The sequence below is a fragment of the Periophthalmus magnuspinnatus genome, chromosome 8, assembly GCF_009829125.3.
Source record: "Periophthalmus magnuspinnatus isolate fPerMag1 chromosome 8, fPerMag1.2.pri, whole genome shotgun sequence".
Taxonomy (NCBI): Eukaryota; Metazoa; Chordata; class Actinopteri; order Gobiiformes; family Gobiidae; genus Periophthalmus; species Periophthalmus magnuspinnatus.
In genome coordinates this window covers 7767701-7794711 of record NC_047133.1, presented here as the reverse complement: position 1 = coordinate 7794711, position 27011 = coordinate 7767701, and the positions used below count along the sequence as shown (strand labels likewise).

Below are 27011 nucleotides of genomic sequence, written 5' to 3'. Positions count from 1 at the left end.
ATGGTTTGAACACGTTAGTTGAAAATGGGTACTGCACTAAATTTGTCTGCACTGCTCTGTTATAGGTCGGCCTTTTGAAGTTTAATATATCGTTGAAGTAAATATACACGATGAACGATGATATGGAAACTAATTTATGCCACTGACACAAAACCCAAGAGCGGATTTAAGCCACAAAAACTGTTCTAAATCTACAATATTGTTAAAAATCATGAGCTGCAATAAATAAACAGCAGAATTAAACACTTTAGTCATTAGTTTGCATCTTTAATGAGTCACACAAGTTAATTATTCAAATTTTACGGCTTAAATCTTATCATATTGCCAAAAAGTAACCAAAAAATTTCGCAGAAAAAGTACACTTGATAAATACTGACCCCAAAAAATATTGTTCCAGCTTCATATATAGAACAGTACGACAGAATATGGTAAAACTAATCAACATCTGCCCTATAAATCAGCCCCAAGACATTGATTTCTCTCAATTCTAGACAATTGTTATCACCACCGGCCACGAAAAAACCCATATCGTCCATCTCTAGTTTTGTATGTCACATGAACTGAAGCATGGCCCTTCACTCTCCCGGATCAAGTCCAGGGATTAGTCTCATGTCAGGATCAGATCAGGATTACGAGGTCCCGGAACTAAAGTGGCATTACGGAGCATTATGACACCCGTACCACCAACATACAGCTGTGACCTGGATTAAGGCTCGCGGTGGACTACAGAGAGACCGCAGGCCAACCACGAACTGAGGCAGGGATGTAAAGGCATGGCTATAATACCGTATGTAAATGTGCACTACAGACCCAGATACAGACTGATATATTGATTGGCCGATATATCGATCTGACGCTTGCATGGGTCGATTTGTTGTTTTGGTTTTCAGCTTCATTTGAACACTTTAATGCGAAAAGGGCACTACTCAAAACGTTACTACACCACTTTCTGATGGATTTGCAGTGAAATACGTTTGTTGCCATTTCAAATCATATCATGTGGGTAGAAATGCTCAAAATCGGTCCTATGTATCGCCCCAAGAATATTGTCTGAGCTCATCAAAACCATGAAAAACCCCATATCCGTCGAGCTCTAAGGTGAACTATGTAACTTTTCTAGTAGAGGGTTCATCACCTGCTTGGCTCCATGGAGGTGTTATTGCTTTGCTTGAAATGTTCCACGGTGATGCATTTCCAAAGCCTTTCCAAAGTGTATCTTCATTGAGCCAGGTGAAAGTATATGTGTAGCAATAAAAAACAAAGAAACCCCCCCAAAAAAACATTCTAGGCAAAGCAATCCCGCCTCCAGACAGTACCAGAAAAGTTACATTGTGCACCTTTAATGAAGATAGTATGAAAATGTTTTAATCCAGAATGATTCATCCATTTTCTTCAAGGAGGCAGCAGTCTAAACTGGGACTCCCAGACTTCCCCCACCCCAGACACTTCCTCCAGCTCCATCCAGAATGAGCTCTCTCTGCATTGTTTTACACAGATTGATATTGGTCTGGTCCCTACGTCCTCCGTTTGCATCTCAAACTTGGTCAAACACGATCATCCAATCAGATTTGTTTGTTTCAGTGACACATGAGAAACAAAGGAGCTCATTGGTCATTAACAAATAAAATCTAAATTGATCTCATCTCATCACGGTATCATGCAAAACTGATTCTTCATAAATCTGCCATGTTTTTTTTCCAATATGAAGGCACCATGCTTGTCCCTGATTGGCTAATCCACCTGTCAGTCACGCCCCTTTGGATTTGGGGACTTTCACTGGTGACTCAACAAACTCAGATCTTCAGGAAGTATTGAAGAAATGTGTATTCTGGATGGAAAATGGGAGCTTTTGTTCTATTTTATTATCTTATTAAAATTCATTGTCTGTTGCTCTCATATACACGTTACCCACAGCAGCGGCCCACTGCACTGCTGCTGTGTCAGGCCTGTGCTCTACACCGTCTTTAGTCTTGAATCATGGCCCAAACCAACCAGCGACTTTAAACCGTAATAGAGACAAAACATCGGCCATCTTGTTGGTCCTCCATCATCACCATATCCCCGCGCTCCTCCCACACCCAAGCTCGCCCCCTTTTAAAAACACGTCCCAAACTGAAGAGACCACTGCAGCGCCAAACGCCAAGGCCAGGGGGCGCACAATAATGAAGATGTATGCCTCAGATTAGCGGCGAATGCGGTACGCTACACCTGGCTAAGCGTCCGGGGGCGGGAGCACTCTTGTCCCAGATAGAGACAAGGAGGGAGAGGGGGGAGGAGGAGGAGGACGGGAGGAGGAGGGGGGTGGGGGTATGGAAGCCTCAAGGGTCCAATTCATCTGTAACACACATGTCTGCACGGCGAAGATATGAAGTTGTGTGAGGCTTGACAGCGCGCAAAGGGAATTTTTCAGTTTTTTTCATACTTTTGTTTCTTCATCAAAAACAAAACATTTAGAGCCCAGATACCTACTGCTGCAGTACAACCAATATTTATTCAAGCCACAGCTAATGACTGCAAACCACTTCTGGGGTATAGACTGGGGAAAGTGAGGCCTCCAGTCTGAGCCATCGAGAGGCAAAATAGACGTCTTGCCCAAGGACACAAAAACATGCACCACAGGTCAAATCCTCCAGATAAGGTAGTGCTGACCAGTAGGTGTGTCCCGTTGATCACTATATCGACTTTAGCATAAGTTACATGGAACACAATACTTTTTGCGTGTGAATATTTATCGTGGGTACTTTTTCTTTGTAGTACTGAGAAATTTTGGGTTATTCTTCTGTTGTACGATGAGATTTGAGCTGAAGAAGATTGAATTATGAATTTATTTTATGAACACTAATTACTTAAGTGTTTCATTCAGCTCTTCATTTTTTTCAGATCATTTTTTAAACAGTTGTTGTAATATTTAGAATACTTTTTGGGGGGATAATTTTGGTTTCAATATTATCGTTTATCGTCTATATTTACTTTATATATTGCACTTCAAAATGTGTTATCGTGATCAAGCAAAGACTGTATAAAACAGAACAGTAAGTGAGTGTGACGTCACCCACAGCGTTCGGTTCCAGTAAAATGAAGGTCATCAAGGCTAGAGCAGTTAGAGGGGTGAGTTTGGAGCCGAGTTCCATGTTTGGAATTTCGTCTGCGAGTATCGTAGCAACCAAAGAGCCAATCCAGAGAGAGGCTGTTGAAGGTAACGTCCCTTAATGCCTGCACTGCTGATTTAGCATGGAGCGCACACTTAGCAACGCTGTCAGTCAAACCTGTTGCTAACACTAGCAGGCGTGACCTCGAGGAAAGAAGGCGCCTGATTTGTCTGTTATTAAAGTTCATAGCTTGAATCACGGACAAAATAGTGAAATACCTGGATCATGTAGCGGGTTAATACAAACATTTTAAGAGCAAAATGATGAGTCTGACAGCAGCAGTTACAGAGAGAGGGGTCACAGTCTTCCAATGTAAAGTGAATTGGAGCCAGAGTCAATGGAACGGGGAGTGTGTCCATGATCACTTCCTATTTGGAACGTGGTGGCAGGTTAGCTATGTCCCTTTATAGATACAGTCTATGTGACCATGCCTAGCAATAAGATCACAAAGATGGCATCAGCAGCATCAGTCCCACCTCTCACAGCGGACATTCCCTCCTCCCACCATGATAACAACACTGAACCATGGCTACATTACCCTAAGTTCATTTCTCATCATTTTATCTGACTTGGAACTTTGCCTGGCTGGCTTTGTCTCCACGGCAATAGGTAAGTTAAATGCCATACTGTGCAACATTTCAAAACATTATCTCCAAGGAGGTAAGCAAGTGACATATCCTCCATGTTCACCAGAAAAGTTTTCATAGTGCACATTTAAGTACAGAAACGATGGGTATCACATCAGATTTGTCAAGTTGCTGTGCACAGTTTTGTATCATGTTTTTGTATAGACGGGTTTGAATAGGGCCTGGGTGAGATCACTAAATTACTCAAACATGTATGGATGACATTTAAAACCTCTTCAGGCAGGTTTTTGATGAAGGAACAATGTTATAACATGGGAAAAAGCTAAAACAAAAATCTAAATGGCATAATATCCCCAACAACTATGGAGAGAAACTCGGTCTTTATTGTAACATATTTCATTTCAACTCACAAGAAGCAGAATTACCCAAAAATATACAGAGATATAGTTTACTAAAGACATTCTTGTTGGACTAAAAAGGGGGCGTGGCCAAAGCTCTCAAAACCATTGCGAATCTCTGTGTATCTGACCCAAACTGCACTTACAACACTACACCTGCAGGGGGAGCTCATGCAAAAACTACTATTTATGTAGAAGAAATTTCTAGGAAACAATGTACTTATATAGAGAGAGAATACACTTGAGAATCATGAGTTTAATCTGACTTTTTACGAATAAATATCAAAAAACACCAAATCTTCAGGACTCACTCTCTCACTTCTCATTTCTGCTGTTGTCCCATCGAAATCCTTATGCTCTAAATAACATGAGTAGTCTACAAGTACAAATTTTGGTGGACTAAGACTCCATCGATCATTAATCTCCAAAATGACAAAGCGAATCCAGTCCTAAAAATAGTGGCAGATAATCCTAGCGTATCAGTTGATCGTAACGGTTCCAGATTTGGGCTCTCTGCTCCTCACCCCGAGACGTTTTTAGTGCGTTTTGGATGACAGGGAAAGCGATGCCTCTCCAGGGAACACTTGACGGAAACGGCCTCAAATTTGACCTTTAACTTTCCCCATTTCACAGACTGCTCCCCCTCTGTCCAAGTCAAAGTCCATATGTTTAAAAGCCACATTTACATAGAGGCCTGTCACCATAATGACTATATCCACTTGGAGACGAGGGGGTGGCAGACGTCACCTAGAAATAACACAGTGGTAAACAACAACACAAGAAGATAATATAACAAGCTGCACTGTGCTGCGGTCTTACTGTGAACAGGGGCGCCTCTATAAAGATCTGATATGTTTAATGCAGTGCTCTGGAACATTCACGCCAAAGAATTAAAGACCATGTACCTGATTTTTCCCATGTATTTGAGCTAAAAGTTGTCTTGCCCCAGAACAGACAAAGGCCTCTCTGTCTTGTCATTCTGCGCAGATGATGCTCAATTGATGCAGCGTCCTCTAGGGGGCGCAATGCTAAGGCGATTAAGTTAAACAGCACAAGTCCAGCCTCCTTTTTACCTGGGTTTTTGGGTTGTCTAGGCCACAATACAAGTTTTTTCTCTACAAATTCCTGGTGTCCACATATGAGGTCATTAAACTGCCACTTAAAGGCGACAGAAGAGTTTAACACATTATAGTTTAGATTCAAGATGGATTTTGTTAAAGGCATGTGTCGTCCTGCTCCTGTCAGCAGCACTTCACATGAGCCACATTGTTCCGAGAGGCACAGTTGTCGTTTCTCATTTTGTTTTTACACCGAGGAAAAATGTTGCTTGTTCAGGCACTTAATAAATAGCTTTGAACATTATTCAAACGTGACTTTATTGCGTTGGGGTCCCACCAGAGGAGCTGGAGGACATGTCTGGGGTGAGGGAAGTCTGGGAGTCCCTGCTTAGACTGCTGCCCCCATGACCCAGCCCCGGTTAAGCGGAAGAAAATGGATGGATGGACGGACTTTATTGTGTTCTATCAAAATCATTAAAACGTACAACGAATGTCCTCACATCGTTTTTCACATAATGTCAAAAGATAATTATTTTTACACTCATCACGTGCTAATCAGCCCAAATAACGAAGAAAAATTAATAAAGCCATGTCACGTAAGAGCTCAGTTCTCAAGAGGTTAGATCTAATAAGGAGCTGAATGTTCCACAGACGTGTTTCACATTAAACCTACGTGGAGAACTTTGCTCACTCGTTGGCCTATAATAAAATATTTGAATGGTAATTTAATATGTACATTTAATTCATGCAAAATTTTATTATTTAAGAATGGTTAAATATTCAAAAAAACATGTAAATCGTTTTCAGTTAATAAATAGTAGCTTCTTCCCGGTGATAAAGTCCCATTTCTCTGCTGTGTGTAACAACGGTCCAAAGCCGCTACTGCAGATTCACATCAAACTAAAAGAGAAAACCTCCTCATGCCCTGGACTCATGCATCTTGATCATGATCTTTGGAGAAAAAACAGAAACAAAAAGAGCATCCTGTGAAAGTGTTACGTCCATGTGCGCCTTGAGTGTGTGTTTTGGCGCGGTGCTGGTGTGTGTGTGTACGTTCTGTATAACAACCATTTGCCCTAAACCTCTCTTTGCCTCTATCTACTGCTGCTCACAACACATGGACCACTGCGTTTAAGTGCCTCTTGAGGTCAAAATAACAAGGAAGTGCACGTTAGCATGCTAGCTATTGTCAGCTTATAAACTCTAATCAAAATGTTCTAATGCGTAAAGTAAAAATAACTTTGGACCACTGCAAAAGTAGAAGAATAACTTGTGTTTTCCATGTTTTTTTAGACAGTAAAAATCCGGTGCAGCGCCTTGAACATCTCCACGGAGAAGAGCAGGTGGCAGACCCCCCACCAGAAAAGTTGCGTCGTGCAGCTTTAACATTTCGCTCATGCGTCCTCAGTTAACCCGCCCCATCCACAGAGCCGCATACGAACGACTTAGCCCCAATACACGGACTACATCTGAGCGTCTGCGATTTCAAACATGAATTGATAATGGATTTTTCACAGCTGGAGGGACACTGTGACCGGCCTTTCCTCTCACACATTATTTTGTAATTGGCAAAACAACAAAACAAAAGTGAAGATGAGAGATCCGAGCTGGGTCTGTGTCCGTGTGTGTGTGTGTGTGTCAATGTGCGTGTGTGTGCGTGCTGCGCTTTACGAGGGGAACAATCGTCCTTTTGTTTTCCGAGCAGGATCAAAATGGCAGCATAGAAAAGCCAGATTTTGTGCGCTATGTCCGAGAGAAGAGCGGAGCAGAAACCGGGCCAACCAGGTCATTTCAGAGCTAATTCAAACCACTTCCGACGCAGGAAATTGGGTCTCAAAAAGCAAAGTACATTTAATTAGAGCTACTATTTAGATTTGGAGAAGTGATATTAGAACAAAATCAACCAACGGGGGCAGATAAAGGGAAGATGAACAGGGCGGACAGAGAGATTTTCACAATCCAATTTCATATCACGTATCTCCGTCTCAAAGAGAGAGTATTTTTTTAGCTTTTTACCATGTTATAACGTTGTTCCCTCATCAAAAACATGCCTAAAGATGCACGTTTGAGTAATCTAGCAATCTCTCTTATGCCCTATTCCAACCCTCCTTATGGTTAGCTGTGAGATTCTGTACAAGGCTCCGCCCACGAGCCTACATCACCCATGCTCCCACACGACAATTCTCCATAAATATACAAAAACTTAATACAAAACTGTACGCTACAACTTCACAAACCTGATGTGATGTGGACTAGTTTCATTAGCGGGATGGGTTTCAGAATGAATCATAATTTTGACCATTGCCATAGCGATTGACAATTTAAAACAAAACATCATACTTTCTGAATAGGGAAAAGTCCTCAAAATGTTTCATATGACAGGAAGGTGAAACCCATGAGCTCTTTTTTAGTATATGTTTTATAAGCAGCTCAAAATAGGTCCACTGCGTGCTGTCTGCATCTAATTAGAAAGCATGTTATTGCCCGATCATCAGGAAGTGCACTGTTAGGCTGTTAGTTTGTTGTTGGCTTTATCACGGCAATAGTACTCCACACTGGTTCGCAAACGTTGTGAAAAGAGCTTATAAACTCATCAGGGTGAATAGTTAGGATGCTCTGAATGCAGGAGGTAAGTGAGGAATAGTAGTAGTAGTAGTAGTAGTAGTAGTAGTAGTAGTAGTAGTATTTAATACCTTTGTACCACTGCAAACTGTTTAAAGTGAACTAGATTGTTTTTTTCACATTTTTTAAGACAGTAAAAATCAGGTAAAGCTCCTTTAAGTTGTGATGCTAGTTGAGAGCCAGCATTTGCAGTTTTGGTACATGTTTTATCCAGCCCCACACGCGCACACACGCATACACACACACACACTCACACACACACACACTCAAATGGAGGCGCACAGGTTTTTTTTAAGTGGACTCAGGTGTGGGCGAAGTTTGTGCAACCGGAACGCTGTGTGAAACAGTAAAACAGGAAAAATCCGACATCAGAAACAGCAATACACCCAACTAGAGCTGTCAAAAGTATCAAAAATCTGACACTAAACGATAGTAAAACAAGTATCGAAACTAGATACTCATTTGAGCGGGTATCGATACTAAAAAATCACATTCACAGGACAGAAATGAACCTTTCCTGAAGCTTTAGAGTGATCTTGAGCTGTATCAGAACAAGTATAAGGCACATAGACTAGTAAACACCTATGGACAACTATGGACCTACCTGGACACTGAGGGATTACACAGATATAAAGCCACATGGGAATATAAAAGAAAGTACAATCATTTAATGCTGAAAATCACGTTCTATCGTCTAAAGAATCATCGTGGTATCAGAATCAGTATTGAGTATGGAGCATCAAGTCTGTTCTTTAGTATCGAAATTGAGTTTGAGTTGAACTAAATTACAGAAATGCATTGTCCCATTTTAAAATCAGCCGTTATTATTGATGTCAGTTGTTGTTGTGCTCATTGGCAAGACACTTCACCCGCCTTGCCTATGTCTGAATGTGGCGTATGCATGCGTGAGTGATGGAGGGGCTGATGGCGCAGAACGGCAGCCCCATTTCAATCAGTCTGCCCCAGGACGGCTACAGAAGTGAAAAAGTGCTTGTTTGTATAAAGTGTAAAATCTTTGAGTGTCTTTTTTTTTGCGTTGAAGAAAAAAAATACACAAAGTACACAGAAATCTAAAGAACAGGCCAGTTACAGGTAAATTAGACGTTAGATTAGATAAAACGGGCTGATATTTGCACTTTTAGCATAGCGGCTATCGACCTTAAATCTCCAGCAGAGGGCGATATTTTGTTTTTCCAACCAGCTGCCAAAATATACACAGAAGATACGAATAAAGCTGTATTTGAACTCTTTAGTCCAGAGAGGGAACTGCAAAAATGTGACTACACCTTTATATTATTCAATTTTAAGTACAACAATGAGGACAAATTCTTTACCTGGACAGTTACGTATTTATTTTTAGTATGTGTTTTATAAGCAGCTCAAAATAAGTCCATTTAAGAAAGCGTTTTATTGTCCAATCATCAGGAAGTGCACTATTAGGTTGCGGGTCGTTGTTAGCTTTATCGTCACGGCAGCACTGGTTTCTGAAAGTTGCGCAAAGTGCTTATAAACTCATCATGGTGAATAATTAGGATGCTCTGGATGCATAAGGGAAATGAGGAATGACTTTGGGCCACTGCAAACTGTTAAAAATGGACTAGTTTTTTTTTTTTTAAATGTTTTTAAGACAGAAAAATAACTTGTGATGCTACCAAAGAGGCAGCATTTGCAGCAAAAATATGACGACACTGTTATTTTTATTCGGTTTGAAGTAAAACAAGGTCATAAATGAATTTGTACTAAGCTCAAATGAGAACCATGTGGGTAAAATTACCAAAATCAGCCTTTGTATCATCCAGAAATAACAGTAAAGATGATCTGCCACTGGTTTCTCTGTATTCTAAAATATCGGTATCGGTATCGGTCTTGAAAATCCCCATAATCAGCTGACCTTCAAGGCAAATGACTAAGCTTAAAGACTCACTATGGAACTTTTTTTGGGTTGAGAAAGCCAGCCACATGGTTGTCTCCACAGATATATATTTGCTCTGTCTGGAATGTTTTAATCATTAAGCGTATCTATCTCCATGGAGACAAGCAGGTGGAGGCCAAGTTACAGATCACATCTACGGAGAGGCGACCTTGCCCTCAGTAAGAGTGTATTTTTTTAACTTGTATTTGAATAAACGCAAGCGAGATATGTTAAACGTTACCCTGAGCATTACAGTTAAAGCTATAATATCTCCACGGAGACAAGCGGGTGACGGCACCAGGTCGAGTTACAGGTCAGATCTGTGAAGAGGTGACCCCACTCTCTCTGGTTTTCAGTGTGTTTTCTAGCCAGCAATTGGAAAAAATGCAAAATAGATGTGTTTAATGTTAACATCTCCATGGACGCAAGCAGAAAAGTTACATAGTGCGCCTTTAAAGTTCCATATTACTCTATTTTCTGATCTGTTATAATGTTGTTTCCTCATCACAAACAGACCTGGAGTTGTGTTTTGTTTCGTTCACACATGTTTAACACACAAACCCTGCATATTCAGGCTGAGTTCTTCTCTCAAACTGAAAACACTCTGTTCCACCTTGTGATGTCATCATGTGGTAATACAGGAAGTGCTCCGCTGTGTTTTAAAACTCCACACACCTTCACTAGAATCATTTGGATCATTTCAGACCCGGAATTACCCATCTCTACTAAACAAAAGGTATAAGTTAACTATTTACTTGAAAACTACCACTTCATGACATCACAAGGTGGAACGGAGCATTACTCAAACATGTGTGAATGAAACAAAACACAACTCCAGTATGTTTTTGCGGCGGTAACAGCATTCTAACACAGCGTAAAGCTCACAAGAGTCATTTTTTCCGTGATATAGTCCCTTTAAACGTCTTCAAACCTGTTCCTCCTCTTTGTACATCGTGTCCTTTTGTTGTACCTGATTGGTGTTTTTATTATTCAGGTCTACATCTGTCCTCAAAAAGTGTAAGCACGAAGGAACATAGCAGCAACAGCAAAGGTGAAGCCCGAAGCCGAGAGCGCACCTTTTATCATTAGAATAAAAAGCCAAACCATGTCAACTCTCATTCACGTCTGAATATTACAGATTTAAACAAGTACGACGCCGCTTTGATACGAGAGAACACAGGGACCTGCGGAGGAACGAGCTAATGTACTTTTAACAACTGACTTCAGGTTAGCAGAGTATGGGACGGTCGTACTGGTACTGCACTGTTAGTAATTAGACTGTGTTTAGTTATTCTCAGTCAGCTCAGGTTTGTAACAACACCTGAAGTCAACAAGTACAAGCTCACACTGGAGGTGGAGGCACTGGGCAAGATTCTAGATGAGCTTTGAAGTAGAAATGGTTGTAGGTGGAGTAGTAGTAGTAGTAGTAGTAGTAGTAGTAGTAGTAGTAGTGGTAGGACTGGGAGTAGTAGTAGTAGTAGTAGTCATTGGATACAATTCTAGACAGCTTTTGAAGTAAAAATTGCGATAGGTTTGATAGTAGTAATAGTAGTAGTAGTGGTAGTAGTAGTAGTAGTAGTGGTAGTAGTGGTAGTAGTAGTAATAGTAGTAGTAGTAGTCCTTGGACAAAATTTTTGAAGTAAAAAATTGTAATAGGTTTAGTAGTAAAAGTAATAGTAGGACTAGGAGAAGTAGTAGTAGTAATAGTAGTAGTAGTAGTAGTAGTTATTGGACAAAATTCTAGTTTTGAAGTGAAATTCTAAGTTTTTGAAGTAAAAAATTTAATAGGTTTAGTAATAAAAGTAGTAGTAGTAGTAGGCCTAGTGGTGGTGGTAGTAGTAGTACAAGTAATAGTAGTAGTAGTAGTAGTAGTAGTAGTAGTAGTAGTAGTAGTAGTAGTAGTAGTAGAAGTCATTGGGCAAAATTCTAGACAAGCTTTGAAATAAAAATTGTAATAGGTTTAGTAGTAGTAGTAGTAGTAGTAGTAGTAGTAGTAGTAACAGTAGTAGTAGTAGTCATTGGGCAAAATTCTAGATAAGCTTTCAATTAAAGTATTAGTAGGCCTAGTAGTAGATGTAGTAGTAGTCATTGGGTGAAATTCTAGACAACCTTTGAAGCAGAAATAGTAGTAGGCTTAGTAATAGAAGTAGAAGTAGTAGTAGAGGTATAAATCCATAAAAAACTGTATTTGTTATTTTTTATGTATTTAGTTAAAAGTACACTATGTAACTTTTCTGGTTGAGACTCAGTCAACTGCTTGTCTCCATGGAGATTTAATGCACACTCGATGTATAGGTAGACTACTGGACAAAACAGAAATAATTGCTAACAAGTTGACAAGTAAAATGGTGTTTAGTTTGTCGCAGCCTTTTATCCATTTATGTCGAGAGCGGGATTCGAACCGGCGACCGTCAGATCATGTGTGACAATATTCTGACAATATTCTGACAATATTCTGACAATATTCTGACAATCCATTATAAATTTGCTAAAACAAACTCCAAATGAAGACAGAAAGAAACTGACCAAGTGCAGAAATATCACCTTAACAATGAGCTCCTTTAGCAGTTGTGGGGTTTAGAACAATGGAGGAACGTAACAAAGTAAAAGTAGTAAAAGTATTGCATGTAAGTAAACAATTAAGGTATCTGCACTTTACTTAAGTACATTTTACAGCGGGTACTTTTCACTTTTACTTCACTACATTTAAGAGCAGTATCTGTACTTTCTACTCCACTATGTTTCCAAACTGGACTAAAAAGTAAAAGTTTTTTTTTTATTATTATTATTATTATTATTATTATTGTTTGAGATTGTTTGTTTGAGAGTTTACTGTATTTTTAACACATTCATATTTCAAGCAAACAAAAATATACAAATAAAAACAGATTTGATTTAATTGTTTCTGTTGAACAAAATTCAGCAATTTTTTATTTATTTTTTAATCAAAATCAGCACATTTTAAGTTGTTTTAGATCCCAAAATCTGGATGAAATACTTTTACTTTTTACTCTTTAAGTACATTTCTAAACTAATAGTTCAGTCGATTTTGTCAGGTGTTGCTTTTATTTGAGTATTTTTTGTTTCTCTAGTGTCTGTCCTTTTACTCAAGTAACAAAATTGCGTACTTTTTCCAGCACTGCTCTAGTCACTGATAGAACCGATCGACATTTGTGTGTTTACCTTCCGGTTATTTCACGGCAAAATGCAATGTAATCAATCGGAAAATCTGTCTACTGCCCCCATCTGGAACCACAACGTCATTACATCCAAGAATCTGAAAACACCATTTCACATCAAACTCAAACCTCCAAAACAACCCCTAGGTTACGATCTACTTCCTGATATACCTCCTTCTACTGTCATTAAAGATCCGCCTGTCCCACACTGCAGGTTAACGACTCCACTTGACAACCCAGGAAGTACTCGGCGTGCGCACATCAGGTGACACCAAAGGTCGCGTGTCGGACCGCGTTAAAATCTACCCCCGTCACAGCTGTCAACCCTCCTCCCGCCCTCCTATCGCTTTATACACGGTCAAACACCTTCTGAATCGTACGTAATGACGAAAGTATACGCTTAAAACGCAGGTCACATGTTATAAAGCGCGGCTAATGAAATAAACAGAGGGCGGGGTGGTCTTAAAGGGATCGCGCCCCAGCACTGAGCTTAATTAGGGGTTGACCTGTAAATCGTTTTGCCAATAGATCAGGCTGATATATGGAGCCGGGGCGTTCTTTACTGCAGTCACTGAAGATATTAATATTATTTCATTATTTCATGGCTCAAAATGTTGGACCGGGTCTGTGGAGTGGAGTGGGAGGCGTTTATGCAACACTTTTTTTTGTGGAGCTGGTTTCACCCTCTGCAGGAGCTGTGCACTATAAAAATACATGTATAAGTATAAGATGTGATGTGGGTTTACAGTGGAGGACCGGAAGTACGGCGTGAGAGTTTATATATTGCTTTAGGTTTGAAGTTTGTGTGTATAAATCGGGATTTTGTTCGGGAAGATTCGTGTAAGATTGAGGGTTGAAATATGAACGGATAAACTGATACAAGAACTGCACGCATTTCTTAAAAAAAACATTGTTATTTGAGTAATAGTAATAGTTTTGAATTGATCTCATAGACTGTATATATAAATGGACATAGCTAACCTGCTAGCTGCTGCGTTACTCTGGCTCCGATTCACTTTACATTGAAAAACTGTGGCCCCTCTCTCTGTAACTGCTGCTGTCAGACTCGTCATTTTGATCTTAAACTTTTCGTACTAACCCGCGCTACATGATCCTGGTGTTTTTATTTCGCGATTTTGTCCGTGATTCAAGATACGTACATTAATAACAGACCAATCAGGCGCCTTCTTTTCCTGCGGCCGCTCCCATTAGCGTTAGCAACAGGTTTGATTGACAGTGTTGCTAAGAGTCCTGAACCAGCCTCGCTCCTGATTGGCTCTTTGGTTGCTATGATACACACGGTCGGGATTCCAAATGTGGAACTCGGCTCTAAATTTGCCGTTCTAACCTCGATGAGTTTCATTTGACTGGAGCTGAATGCTATGGGTCACACTCACTTAGTCCACTTCTTTATACAGTCTATGCTTGATCTAAACCAGGCATGCCCAAACTGTGGCCCGGGGGCCAAATGCAGCCCTCAGACCAATTTTTCTTGGCCCTCAAGCTTCCAGGTGAATTGTCCCATATTACCTTAAATAATACTTTTTACTGTACATTTCTGAAAATCTACTTTAACAAGCCCGTATCAAATATTTAATGTGTCCCACTGAGGATGTAAGTATGAATAAAGGTCTAGTGGTTCAGTTTAACTTGCAATAATAACACAGATTTGAAGTATTCGCTGTATTGCCGACCAGTCTATGGCCCTCAATCGGCCCTCGGCTTTGTCTGTGTTTTTATATGTGGCCCTTAATGAGAAATGTTTGGACACCCCTGATCTAGAGTATATATAATCTGACCGGCAAAACATTAAATAACGGACAGATCCAGGTCTTTTCAACAATATGACGTGCAAATTTATACGCGCGCACACACACACACACACACAGTACATCATATTTCAAGGTAAGCTGCATGAAACCCAAATTTTCAACAATTTCAGCGCAAAAATGATCGTATAACATATAAACGGAGTCAAACGTACAAAAATCCAGGTGTATAATTTATATTTAATGTAATCTGACAAAGCATATTAATACCCAAAATCAAGTAATTCCACAAAATGATGCTTACAATTTGAGAAATGTATTACTCTCAGAAGATATGGGTCACAAAATTATTTAATAAACGCACTTATCACTCACAGACTTTCATGTTACTTCAGAAAAAAAGCAAAAAAACTCAAACATTAAAATCCCTGTACCAGATTTTTCCCGTGTATTTGAGCTAAATGTGCCTTATCCCAGTACAGATATATTGTATAAACATTGAGGTCAAAATACGTCTGCTGAATACCATTATAAAACATTTCATTGGCCGCTAATCAGGAAGTATAAGTTAGCATGCTAGTTTGCGCCGCTCTGGTCTCTGAGAGTTGCTAAAAGTGCTTATAAACTCATCGTGGTGAGTAAATAGGATGTTCTGAATGCATAAAGTAAGAGAGGAATAACTTTGGACCATTGCAAACGACTTTATAATGAGCTAGTTCTGCTTTTCACGTTTTTAAGAGGGTAAAAATCAGGTACAGCGTCTTTACTAAAATGCGTTATGTGGTAAAAGTACTGTTTGCTCATAACGCTCCTCGAGTAGATGTAACTGAGTCTCTTGCGTCGGTCCAGCCCCCTGTGCGCTGACCCCTGACGCCCTATGGATCGGACGGAGCCATTGTGAAAGTGACCCGCCACTCCCTCACACATCCCCTTTAATATGTCCTTACGTTCAATCCATTAACCCCCCGCGACAACAGCTAAAGTCTGCACTTAAACCAAACACACAGACCCACTGCGGATCAATATGTCAGAGGTTACGCACGGGTTAAGTAGCACGACGTCTGCCATGTTGGACGCATGGAATTATACTGTGTGAAATAAACAGACGAGGATGAAGGACTCCATTTTGTTACTTAAGTTAAAATACAGATATAGAGGGAAAATGTTACTCAGGTAAAACTAAAAGTATCACATGAAAAAATCAGCTTGTTGTTCATTAGTTTAAGTGTAAATGTAGTGATATTGATTCAAACTGATACATATTTTGGTCAGCAGTAACAATACGAGTCAATTTATTCACTTTTCTTATAAATTTTGTGTGGTTATTGTCGTTTGCTCAAAGGCGAAGCTTCAACTTGAAAACTTTAGTCAGGATGTTACCGCGAACATGGTCAAAATAACTCCTCAAATCATATGAAAAGTACTTTTTACTTTTCAGTCCTGTTCGAAAATGTAGTGGAGTAAAGAGTACAAATACTTCGCTCGAATGTAGTGAAGTAAAAGTAAAAAGTATCACTGAGAAATGTGCTGAAGTAAAGTACAGATACATAAATATTGTACTTGAAATAAGTGTTAAAGAAAGACGAGCAAAAACGGCTAAATCAGACCACTAAACAAGCATTAAAACTAAAGGGACTAAACCAGGACTAAACCAAACACCAACCAGGATAAAACCAGTTTAAACCAACTAACTCAACCAAGACACTAACATTTACAACTTTTCAACAACGAAGAACTTATTTTTTAATTGAAATTTACAAAAACAAATTATACTCCGGTGCGACTTATACTCAGATGCGATTTATATGTGTAATATATGTTTTTTTCTTCATTATTATGCATTTTTGGCTAGTACGACTTATACTCCAATGTAAATTATACTCCGGTGTGACTTATACTCCGGAACAACTTATACTCCGGAACAACTTATACTCCGGAACGACTTATACTCCGGAACGACTTATACTCCGGAACGACTTATACTCCGGAACGACTTATACTCTGGTGTGACTTATACTCCGGAACGACTTATACTCCGGTGTGACTTATACTCCGGAACGACTTATACTCCGGTGTGACTTATACTCCGGCGTGACTTATACTCCGGCGTGACTTATACTCCGGCGTGACTTATACTCTGGTGTGCCTTATACTCCGGAAAATACAGTACTACAAAATGTCCCAGAGAATGACAGCCTTCTAATATCCCATCAATGCATTCACGTCCAAAACACTTACTATTAAAATCCCACACATACTTTGATATTACTTTACCGATATTTAACAAAAATCTGAGCCAATCTGAGTACTGTATACAAGCTCCGATATTATATGATGTGGACCATGTAATAATGTTGTTTCCTCCTCAAAAAAAAACAGACCTGGAGTTGTGTTTTGTTTCATTCACAAAAGTTTGAGTAAGTCTGTGTACATCCCCAAAGCTCAAAATGCTCTGTTCCACCTTGTGATGTCATGAATTGGTAGTTTTCTCAGGCTAAATATGCAGGATTTGTGCATTAAACATGTGCAAATGACACAAAACACAGCTCCAGGTCTGTTTGTGATGAGGAAACAACATTAGAACAGATCAGGAAATAGTGTAACATGGGACTGGTGTATTTTTTTGTTACTTATGACACTTACTTACTATTACTTGTAGAAAACTGTGTCAGACTTGTCCGTTATCTGCAGCGACGAGGACATGTTTTGTTAGATTATCACAAAGACTTATAGGGCTGTTTTTGACGACTTGTTCGACCAAAACATCCCGCCGATGAGTTATATCTTTAAACTATTGCATATGTCTGTGTATTTGACCCAAACTGCACTCAGAACACTACACCTGCAGGGAAAAACTACTATTTATGCAGAAAAGTACTAGGAAACAGTGTATTTGAAGACCACGGTTATGTTTATATGTTAAAAAACCCAGTGTATTTTCATTTTCGTGTAAGGTAACGTGAAAAGAATGGGCTTGCTGGAAATACTGACTGACCAAAACCAATCCCAACATGGAATACGCTTTTCTTGAGAAGTTTTGAAGAATAAGAAGATCGTCTCTGGATAATAACACCAAAAGGGTAGTTTGGGGGGACGTTAAGAGGCCAGAGATCCAGAGTAAGCACATGGATGGACATGGTACGCCTACTGTAAAGTGCTGTGGACCAAACACCACCTTACAAATCCCAAGTCGCCCGCTCAGGCCAAAACCAAAACCTTATGGGACTAGTTTATCCAGTACCAGTAAGATAACAAACATCAATGCACTTTAGCTAGACATGTTTCACGTGACACAAACAGCACGTGCCTGTTGTGTCCAATAATCCAAAAAAACCCCCAAAAACAAACAGCTGTTCTGCAATAAAACTCCAGTGTCATTCTCCTGACAGGACCAACACGTGCACCCACAGAGAAGTTCTTGTTTTCAGAGACTAAACATGTGTCTGTGCGCCCACGTGTCCCCCAAAAGCCTGTAACCCCCACACGTGCGCGCTCTGTCAGCCCTCACCTTCCAAGCAGCAGGTCCTCCACAGCCCTGAATGGGTCATCACCTCCTCGTTCTTCTTGCTGGTCTCGTTCTCGCTCATGGACTTGGTTTTGCAGACGCCGCGGGAGTACAGCCAGTAGTCCGTGCCGACCGCGATGGTCATGAGACTGAAGGCCGCGAAGGCTCCCACCGTGGTCAGCAGCATCTGGACTCCGCGGTCGAAGAGACCCATGTTTCCGCATTCCATGAAAGGGGGACCCCCTTTCCTCTTAATGTACAAGAAGTAAATATTTGAAAATTTACGGGACCAGACCAAACCGAAAAAGCGGGATATACTCGAGCGGAAGGAGAGGGAAGGAGGAGGAGGATGCGGTAGGAACCTTATGGTTGCGTTTGGGTGAGGACTTCAACAGAGAAAAACGGACGCAGGGTTTAGGGAGGTGAGAGGAAGACCGAGTTTCGTGTCTCCTCTCTGTTTTTTTTTGGCGTTTGGATTTGAACCACAATAATAATCAGACGTGTGCAGAGAGGACACGGCTCCGGCCTGCAGCTGAACCGGGGCGCAGAGATGTCCTTACGCGCGGACTGGCAGTGACTATAAATGGCACTGAGATGAAGCTGAACTGAGGCAGGCCTAAAAACTACCTGTTCCTATGTTCACGCGGGCATGAGGCGGGCGCGCGGACTCTTCTACGTCTCCTAAATCACTTAAACAGTCCCTTAAAACAACTAGTGGGGTTTAGCGCTTTAACGTCACCCTGTCCACTACAGCGTCCTGGCGTGAATCAAACGGAAGAACGCGAGGAAAGAGACAGCAGCGAGGGAATCTTTCATATTAGAGCGAACACAAGAGCGAGCAGCCAAATCAAAACCGACACAACGACGCGTAAATGATCAGCCCTGGCTATTTATCTATCTACCTACAGTATCTATCTGTATATTTACGCACACACGCACGCAACTAGACAATGAAATGTGGGGTAAAATCAAGCCTCAACGACTCAATTCATTTATTAATTAATTAATTACCAGAGCTTCTTATGAGCAGCCTAGATAGAAAGCAAACCAAAAAATAAACCGCTTGGAGATTCCTTTTTCCTAAAATTCTGGTCGCCAGTTTCCATATGTATCCCTAAAGCTCTGGGAAGCTTTCCGCCGAAAATGGGGGTCTTCTTCTTGTTCTTGTGCGGAGCGGGACAGAGGCAGAGCGGGCATCACTCGACACAGACGCGGCTGGCGCTTGGTTTCCTCCCGCTGCTGGAGAACCGGGGGTAAATCAGTGCCGTGGAGGAGGAGGACGCCAGGATAGGAGCAGCAGCAGCAGGAGCAGGAGCAGTAGCAGTAGCAGCAGCAGCAGCAGTAGCCGTAGTAGTAATAATAGTAGTAGTGGTGGTGGTGGTGGTGGTGTTGGTGGTAGATAGGAGAATAACACGCTCCTGCTCTCCTTGTAGCCCTTGCGCCATGAAACAGCGAAGAAAATAAACGATGTTGAATGTTGCAATCCCCCCCTCCTCCACTGGTTCCTTCTTTGCTGCTCTTCTTCTGGGAAAAAAAAAAAAAAAAATCTATTACACAATCAAGCGCCTGTGTCACGCTCGCGTCCGTTCACTCGTTCGTTCGTTCGTTCGTTCGTTCGTTGGCGATTCAGCCCCAAATCGCGTCTCCCGCTCGCTTCGCCTCTCCTGTTATGTGTCTGCAGCCTCCGAAGGCCCCACAGTCTGCCGCAGCGATTGAAGATGTTTTAATTCCGCTTCTTTTTTTTGTGTGTGCACGTTTGTGGAAGGGGCGGCGGAAGAAGGGGGTGGGATACGGAATTCACACACTCCCCGCTGCCCGCTGCCTCTCTCCTCTCGTCTCTCCGCGCCTCTCCGCCGCTGCTGCGCTGTGCCTTAAAAGCTTTTGTGCACGCTGCATGAGATTTATGTCCCCGGAGCTAATATCGCGGGATCCAATTGTTGCAGCAGCAGACCTTCAAGTAAGCGCACTTTTCTTGGTCTGTTTTGACGTTGTTCGCGCGATTAAAGCTCATCCACCAACTGTTTATGCGCATTTTCTTAAGTTTGTAACAGTATTCATTCGTGTGGACTACATAAATCGTGAATACATCAGCCTAAAGCTTAAAAGAAATGAAGATACTCTGGTTGGCGGTGCTGTTGTCGCTGTGGTGCTGAAAGGACAGTTCCCCAGAGCCGCTCCGTGGAGTTTGTCTCCCTCTGGTGGACAAATCTTGTCATTACAACTACACTTTAAAATAAATGTTTTCCTGGTTTTGAAGACATGACACACATTCTGTAAGGTTGGTTTGGGAACAGTGGGGTGTTCCTGGTTTAGGTAGGATCTAGTGCTTTAGTCCAGGTTTAGTCCGGGTTTAGTCCGGTCTTTACTTGGTTAAACTGTCTGTGTAATCCCTCAGTCGTCCAGGTCTGATCCATAGCAAATGAAGTTTAAACAAGTATGTGGAGTAACTGTCTTGTGGCAATATAAAGATTTATAAAATGTAGAAAAAAAAAATGAGAAAAATTGAAAAATAAAATAAATCAGAGCTGATCGAGACGGGAGCTCAAATCATTTCACATTGTCGAGGTAAAGCTTTTGTCACTTGTGGATTTACTCACAGTAGGAAGAGGAACCACAACTTTTACTCGAGTAGTAGCTGTAATAATAGGGTTAGTGAAAATAGCATCGTAAATCTGCTCACCAAATCTGCAATTTTATTTTAAAGTAACTCAAATATAATAATAATAATAATAATAATAATAATAATAATAATAATATAACAATAATAATAATAATACTAATAAAATAATAATAATAAAAACAATAGTAATAACAACAATAATAATAATAATAATAATAATAATAATAATAATAATAATAATATAATTTGATTACACAGTGATCCTTAAATACACATGTAGTATTCCAAATGGTATGTTTTTAAATAGACTCCAGTACATTCAGAACTCTGATACTCGCCTCCTCACCCGCACCTCCTCCTCAAACACACTTTCTCTTCCTCACCCACATTTCCTTTTCACCCGCACCTCCTTGTCTCCTCTTCACCTGCTCCTCCTCATATTCTCCTCACTCGCACCTCTTCCTCACCTGTATCTCCTCCTCCCCCCCCTCACCTCCTCCTCACCCACACGTTCTCCTTCTCCTCACCCACGCTTTCTCCTCCTCACCCTTCCTCCTCCCTTCCTCCTCACCCTCACCTCCTCCTCAAACACACTTTCTCCTCCTTCCTTTTCACCCACACCTCCTCCTTGTCTCCTCTTCACCTCCTCCTCCTCATATTCTCCTCACTCGCAACTCCTCCTCACCTGTACCTCCTCCTCCTCACCTGCACTTCCTCCTCAGCCTCAACTCCTCCTCACCCGTACCTCCTCCCTTCCTCCTCACCCTCACCTCCTCCTAAAACACTTTCTCCTCCTCACCCACATTTTTGTCTCCTCTTCACCTGCTCCTCACCCACATGTTCTCCTCCTCCTCACCCACGCGTTCTCCTCCTCACCCGCACCTCCTCCCTTCCTCCTCACCCTCACCTCCTCCTCAAACACACTTTCTCCTCCTTCCTTTTCACCCGCACCTCCTCGTCTCCTCTTCACCTCCTCTTCCTCACTCGCACCTCTTCCTCACCTGTATCTCCTCCTCCTCCTCACCCACGCTTTCTCCTCCTCACCCGCACCTCCTCCCTTCCTCCTCACCCTCACCTCCTCCTCAAACACACTTTCTCCTCCTTCCTTTTCACCCGCACCTCCTCCTTGTCTCCTCTTCACCTCCTCCTCCTCATATTCTCCTCACTCACACCTCCACCTCACCTGTACCTCCTCCTCCTCACCTGCACTTCCTCCTCAGCCTCAACTCCTCCTCACCCGTACCTCCTCCCTTCCTTCTCACCCTCACCTCCTCCTAAAACACTTTCTCCTCCTCACCCACATTTACTTTTCACCCGCACCTCCTCCTTGTCTCCTCTTCACCTGCTCCTCCTCATATTCTCCTCAGTCACACCTCTTCCTCACCTGTATCTCCTCCTCCTCACCTCCTCCTCACCCACACGTTCTCCTCCTCCTCACCCACGCTTTCTCCTCCTCACCCTCACCTCCTCCTTAAACACACTTTCTCCTCCTTCCTTTTCACCCGCATCTCCTTGTCTCCTCTTCACCTCCTCCTCCTCATATTCTCCTCACTCGCACCTCCTCCTCACCTGTACCTCCTTCTCACCTGCACCTCCCACTCCTCCCCCACACCTTTTCCTCACCCGCACCGCCTCCTCATCCACCTTCTCACCATTGTGCACAAGTCCTTCCATAACCTGGCCTCCACCCACCTCTCTGACCTCCTCCTCCACCACACACCCACCCGGGCTCTCCAATCAGCTGATGCCAACCTCCTGTCTCCCCCCATCAGGGCTAAACACAGGACCTGGGGGGACAGGGCCTTCTCCGCTGCTGCCCCCACCCTCTGGAGCTCTCTGCCCAAACACATCAGAGACTCATCCACACTCACCATCTGCAACAAACCCCCAGAAACTCACCTGTTCAAAAACACCTTCAAATAACTGCATCTTCTTTCATTTATGTTTTGTCTTGAGCTTTGAGTGAAGCATCTTTGAGTGTCATTAAAAGCACTGTTATGTATTATTATATTTGTACGTACATTACATTTACAATTAATTAATTTTTTTTTTTTAATATATACTATTTTCTACATTTTATATATATAAATAGAGGAAATGAAATATGTGAAGTAAGATGTATGGAATTATGTAATAAAGAAGAAAAGTTAAATAATTACTACAGAAATTAAATAATTAAATAAATAAATAAATGAATAAATAAATAAATAAAAAAATAATAATCATCATCATAATAATAATAATAAAACTAATAATAATAATAAAAGGGTGACTACTTTGTGGATTTGATTTTTTTTTTTCATTTATTATTATTAATTAATTTTTTATGTAGTAGTCACTTAACTTTTCTTCTTTATTACATAATTCCATACATCTTACTTCATATATTTCATTTCCTCTATTTGTATATATAAAATAATAATAAAAGGTGACTACTTTGAGGATTTGAATGTTTTGTGTTTTTTAATAATAATAATAATAATAATAATAATTATTATTATTATTATTATTATTATTATTATTATTATTATTATTATTATTATTATTATTATTATTATTATCATCATCATTATTTTTAAGTTTAGGCAGCACATGAGCAGAGAGCAGACCTGCGTTGCTAAATCCTGCTCGGGTTTGTTAATATAAGAGCTGTGTTTCAGTATCAACAAGACCGTCCCAATTTCCAGCTTTTTTATCTAATGTCCCGACAACTGTCTATAAAAACACACATTTGACCCAGTTAGGGAGAGCCGCTGCCCGCTGCCCCAGTTTGAACTAATCAAAATCCAAATCCAAAAATACATTTGTACTTAGGTCACACATACATGCAGACGACCCCCTTTAACAAAACACAATCAAAACTATGCACTATGTAACTTTTGTAGTGAAGTGCTTGTCGCTATGGAGATGTTTTTGTTTTGTCTGAATCAGTATGGTGTTAAACTTCTCCATGGAGACAAGGCGGAACAACCAGGGAAAGTTCAGATCTGTGGAGAAGTGAACTGCTCCCATACACAGTGAGAATTATACTTTATTTTAACATATTTTCTGCAGCCATCAAAACACCTCTGAGTAAATGTAAGAAGTTTAAAGGTCCTGTATTAACCAAAACAGACTCTTGTGAGCATTAAGTCATGTTATGTTTTTACCTCATCAAAAACACACCTGGACATGTGTTTTGTTTCACACACGTTTGAGAAGTTCTATATTATTAGTCTGTCTATGTCTCCAAAGCTCAAAATGTTATGTTCCATGTGATTTTCATGTGATTTTCATGTGATTTTCATGTGATTTTCATGATTCGTTGGTGTAAAAAGCTTTGAAGGCGGAAAAACACTATTTAAAAATGTGATAATTTAAGAGGTTGGACTTTCTGAATGAAAATTTAGTTAATGTGACTTAAACCAACAGAAAAAGCACTTTGTGTGTGTGTGTGTGTGTGTGGGGGGGGGGGGGGTGCGTGTGTGTCTGTGTGTGTGTGTGCATTTGTGACACTGTTTTCTGATCTGTTCTAATGTTGTTTTCTCATCACAAACAGACCTGGAGTTGTGTTTTGTTTCATTCACATGTTTAACGCACAAACCTGCATAAATGGTTCTATTCTAACATGGTTTAAATCTCACAAGACCAAATTTTGTGTAATATTTAAAGATACAGACTAATATTTAGCTTTAAGTTTAAATGTTCCATCATTCTTAAAATCCATGGTTAAGATTCAGTTCATTTCTGCTCTACACTTTATTGGCACAGTTTTAATCTCATGCGTTTGTTCCAGTGGAGGCTGAATATTCGTGACTGAGAAATGTTCCATATTTTTAGAAAGTGGACCTCTTTACTCTTCTTCACCCTCCCCCTTCACACAGCCCGAGGTTATACCCAGACTCCACTGCAGCTCGTCCCAGTGGACCCGCTCTGTGATAAAGACCGGAGTGATCCCTGCTCCGAGTCTGGATTTAGGACAACATTCCCACCCATTAAACAATTACCCCCACCGTCCTTCCCTGCGGCATTCCCACCTGGAAGCGGCAAATCCCGGGTCTGATCGTGGCTCTGGTCTGATCTGCCCTCTAGCTCTGGCTTATGGGGCTACATGTGCTACAGTAAATTGTCCTCTAGGGGGACACCACAGAGGTTTGTTTAAAAGTGGTTGCACGTTTGTCTACGGTAATTACAGCTGATGTGTCCCAGGGCGAGGAGCAGCACCCACGGGTCTGATTCTTGGTTCTCTGCTTGGTCTTTCTGTTCACTTTGATTCAAGAGTGCAGAGGAGTGCAGGGGAGTGCAGGAGAGAGCAGGGGAGTGCAGGGGAGTGCAGGAGAGAGAGGGGGAGTGCAGGGGAGTGCAGCGGAGTGGAGGGGAGAACAGGGGAGTGCAGGGGAGTGCAGAGGAGTGCAGGAGAGTGGAGGGAGTGCAGGGAGAGCAGGGGAGTGGAGAGAGTGCAGGGAGAGCAGAGGCTATTTCACTGTTTAATTAATTTTAATATTTTTTGTGCAAGATTTTGTTTAAATAGATGATCAGTCACAAGTTTGGACACACCCACTCATTCAATGTTTTTATTTTATTAATTAATATATATATATATATATATATATATATATATATATATATATATATATATATATATAATTTTCTACATTTTATATACAGAGGAAATGAAATATATGAAGTAAGATGTATGGAATTATGTAGTAAAGAAGAAAAATTAAATAACTACTACATAAAAATAAATAATAATAATAATAATAATAATAATAAAACATTCAAATCCTCAAAGCAGTCACCATTATTATTACTATTATTATTAATAATATTAATAATAATAACTATTATTATTATTATTATTATTATTATTATTATTATTATTATTATTATTTATTTAGTTTTATTTAGTCAGTTGTTTTTTTTTAGGATTTGCTAATTGAATGCTGAAAATCCCAATGTTTTGGATTGAAAACTCTGTACAAGTTACTTTAACTGAATATATTTTCACCAGTGGCTGAACTAAAACATCTCCTTTGATTATTCTGCACCAAAACCAAAAGTCAAACTGACAATCACATTCACATCCAAATGTCATAAATAATTCCACTTGTAATATTTGATCAGAGAATATTTAGTTTAGCAAGTTTGCTTTTTTCTTTACTACATAATTTCAGATATTTTTGCTTCATATATTTGATGTCTTAAAATGTAGAAAGTAGTAAAAAATAAATAAATAAATAAATAAATAAAAATGAGTGTGTGTTTGTACATGTCCTCTCATTCAAAGTTTTTATTTAACTTTTTTCTTTGTTACATAATTTCATATATTTTGCTTCATATATTTGATGTTTTCTGTCTGCATCTAAAATGTAGAAAGAAGTAATAAATAAAAATAAAAATAAAAATAAATTACAATTAAAAAAAAAAGAGTTTAATGAGTGGCCATGTCATCAAGCAGAGGAGACTGTAAAATTCCATTTAGAAAAACTTCATTTGGACAGTCGGCCTTTTCAGTTTGCGCCGCTCACTCCTGGAATCGTCCCCACAGAAATAAGGAATATGACTTCTATCCATAGTTTTAGTAGATTTGTGAAGCGGTGGCTTCTGGACAATCAGACATGTGAACATAACTTATCTGTATGTGTTTTTGCATCACAGCAAATGTCTCTGTCTTGTTGAGTGACTGAATTATGTTTATTGTTGTTCATGTATGTGCTGTGCTTTTAGCATGTTCTTATTTTACAGTATTATTCACTGATCTTTAATGTGCTTTGTCATGTGTGATGGACTGAATGTTTTCTGTGCCTATGTCCTTTTTTTTTGTCTTGCCATCAACCTGCCAATGGGACTATGGATGAAAATTAGCCTGCATGGCTAACTCTGGTACTTTTACATGCAGTACAAACACATGTTGATCAATGTGCACTGTCCCATATTTAATAAATAAACATAAACATAAATAAACATAAACATGGCCAAACCTAATTGTAGTTATAACAATGACCAGCAGGGGGAGATAACACTCATCATTTCAGACTATAAACATTAGATCATCACACTTTAATTTAGCGCTTTTCCACCTTCAAGACGTTGGAGGAATAAAGTGTTAGGAGACCTGCCCCAGGACACAACAACAGCATTGATCTGTGGGAGCTGGAGTTGCACCGCCAACCTAAGAGGAAAGGGCAGGTTCGCTGACACTTAATGACCTGTTTTTGTTTCATTTGAAT

At 40.4% G+C, this 27011-nt stretch overlaps 1 protein-coding gene across 1 annotated transcript in view; it reads right to left on the bottom strand.

The window, feature by feature from the left end:
- cacng2a (calcium channel, voltage-dependent, gamma subunit 2a) overlaps positions 1-19864 on the bottom strand; it is a 123072-nt gene extending 103208 nt beyond the window's left edge. Inside the window, exon 1 of the mRNA XM_033971496.2 lies at positions 18183-19864. Within this exon, the coding sequence (XP_033827387.1) occupies positions 18183-18408 (226 nt within the window). The 5' untranslated portion in view covers positions 18409-19864. The remainder of the gene's footprint in view (positions 1-18182) is intronic.
- Positions 19865-27011: the final 7147 nt, after the last annotated feature.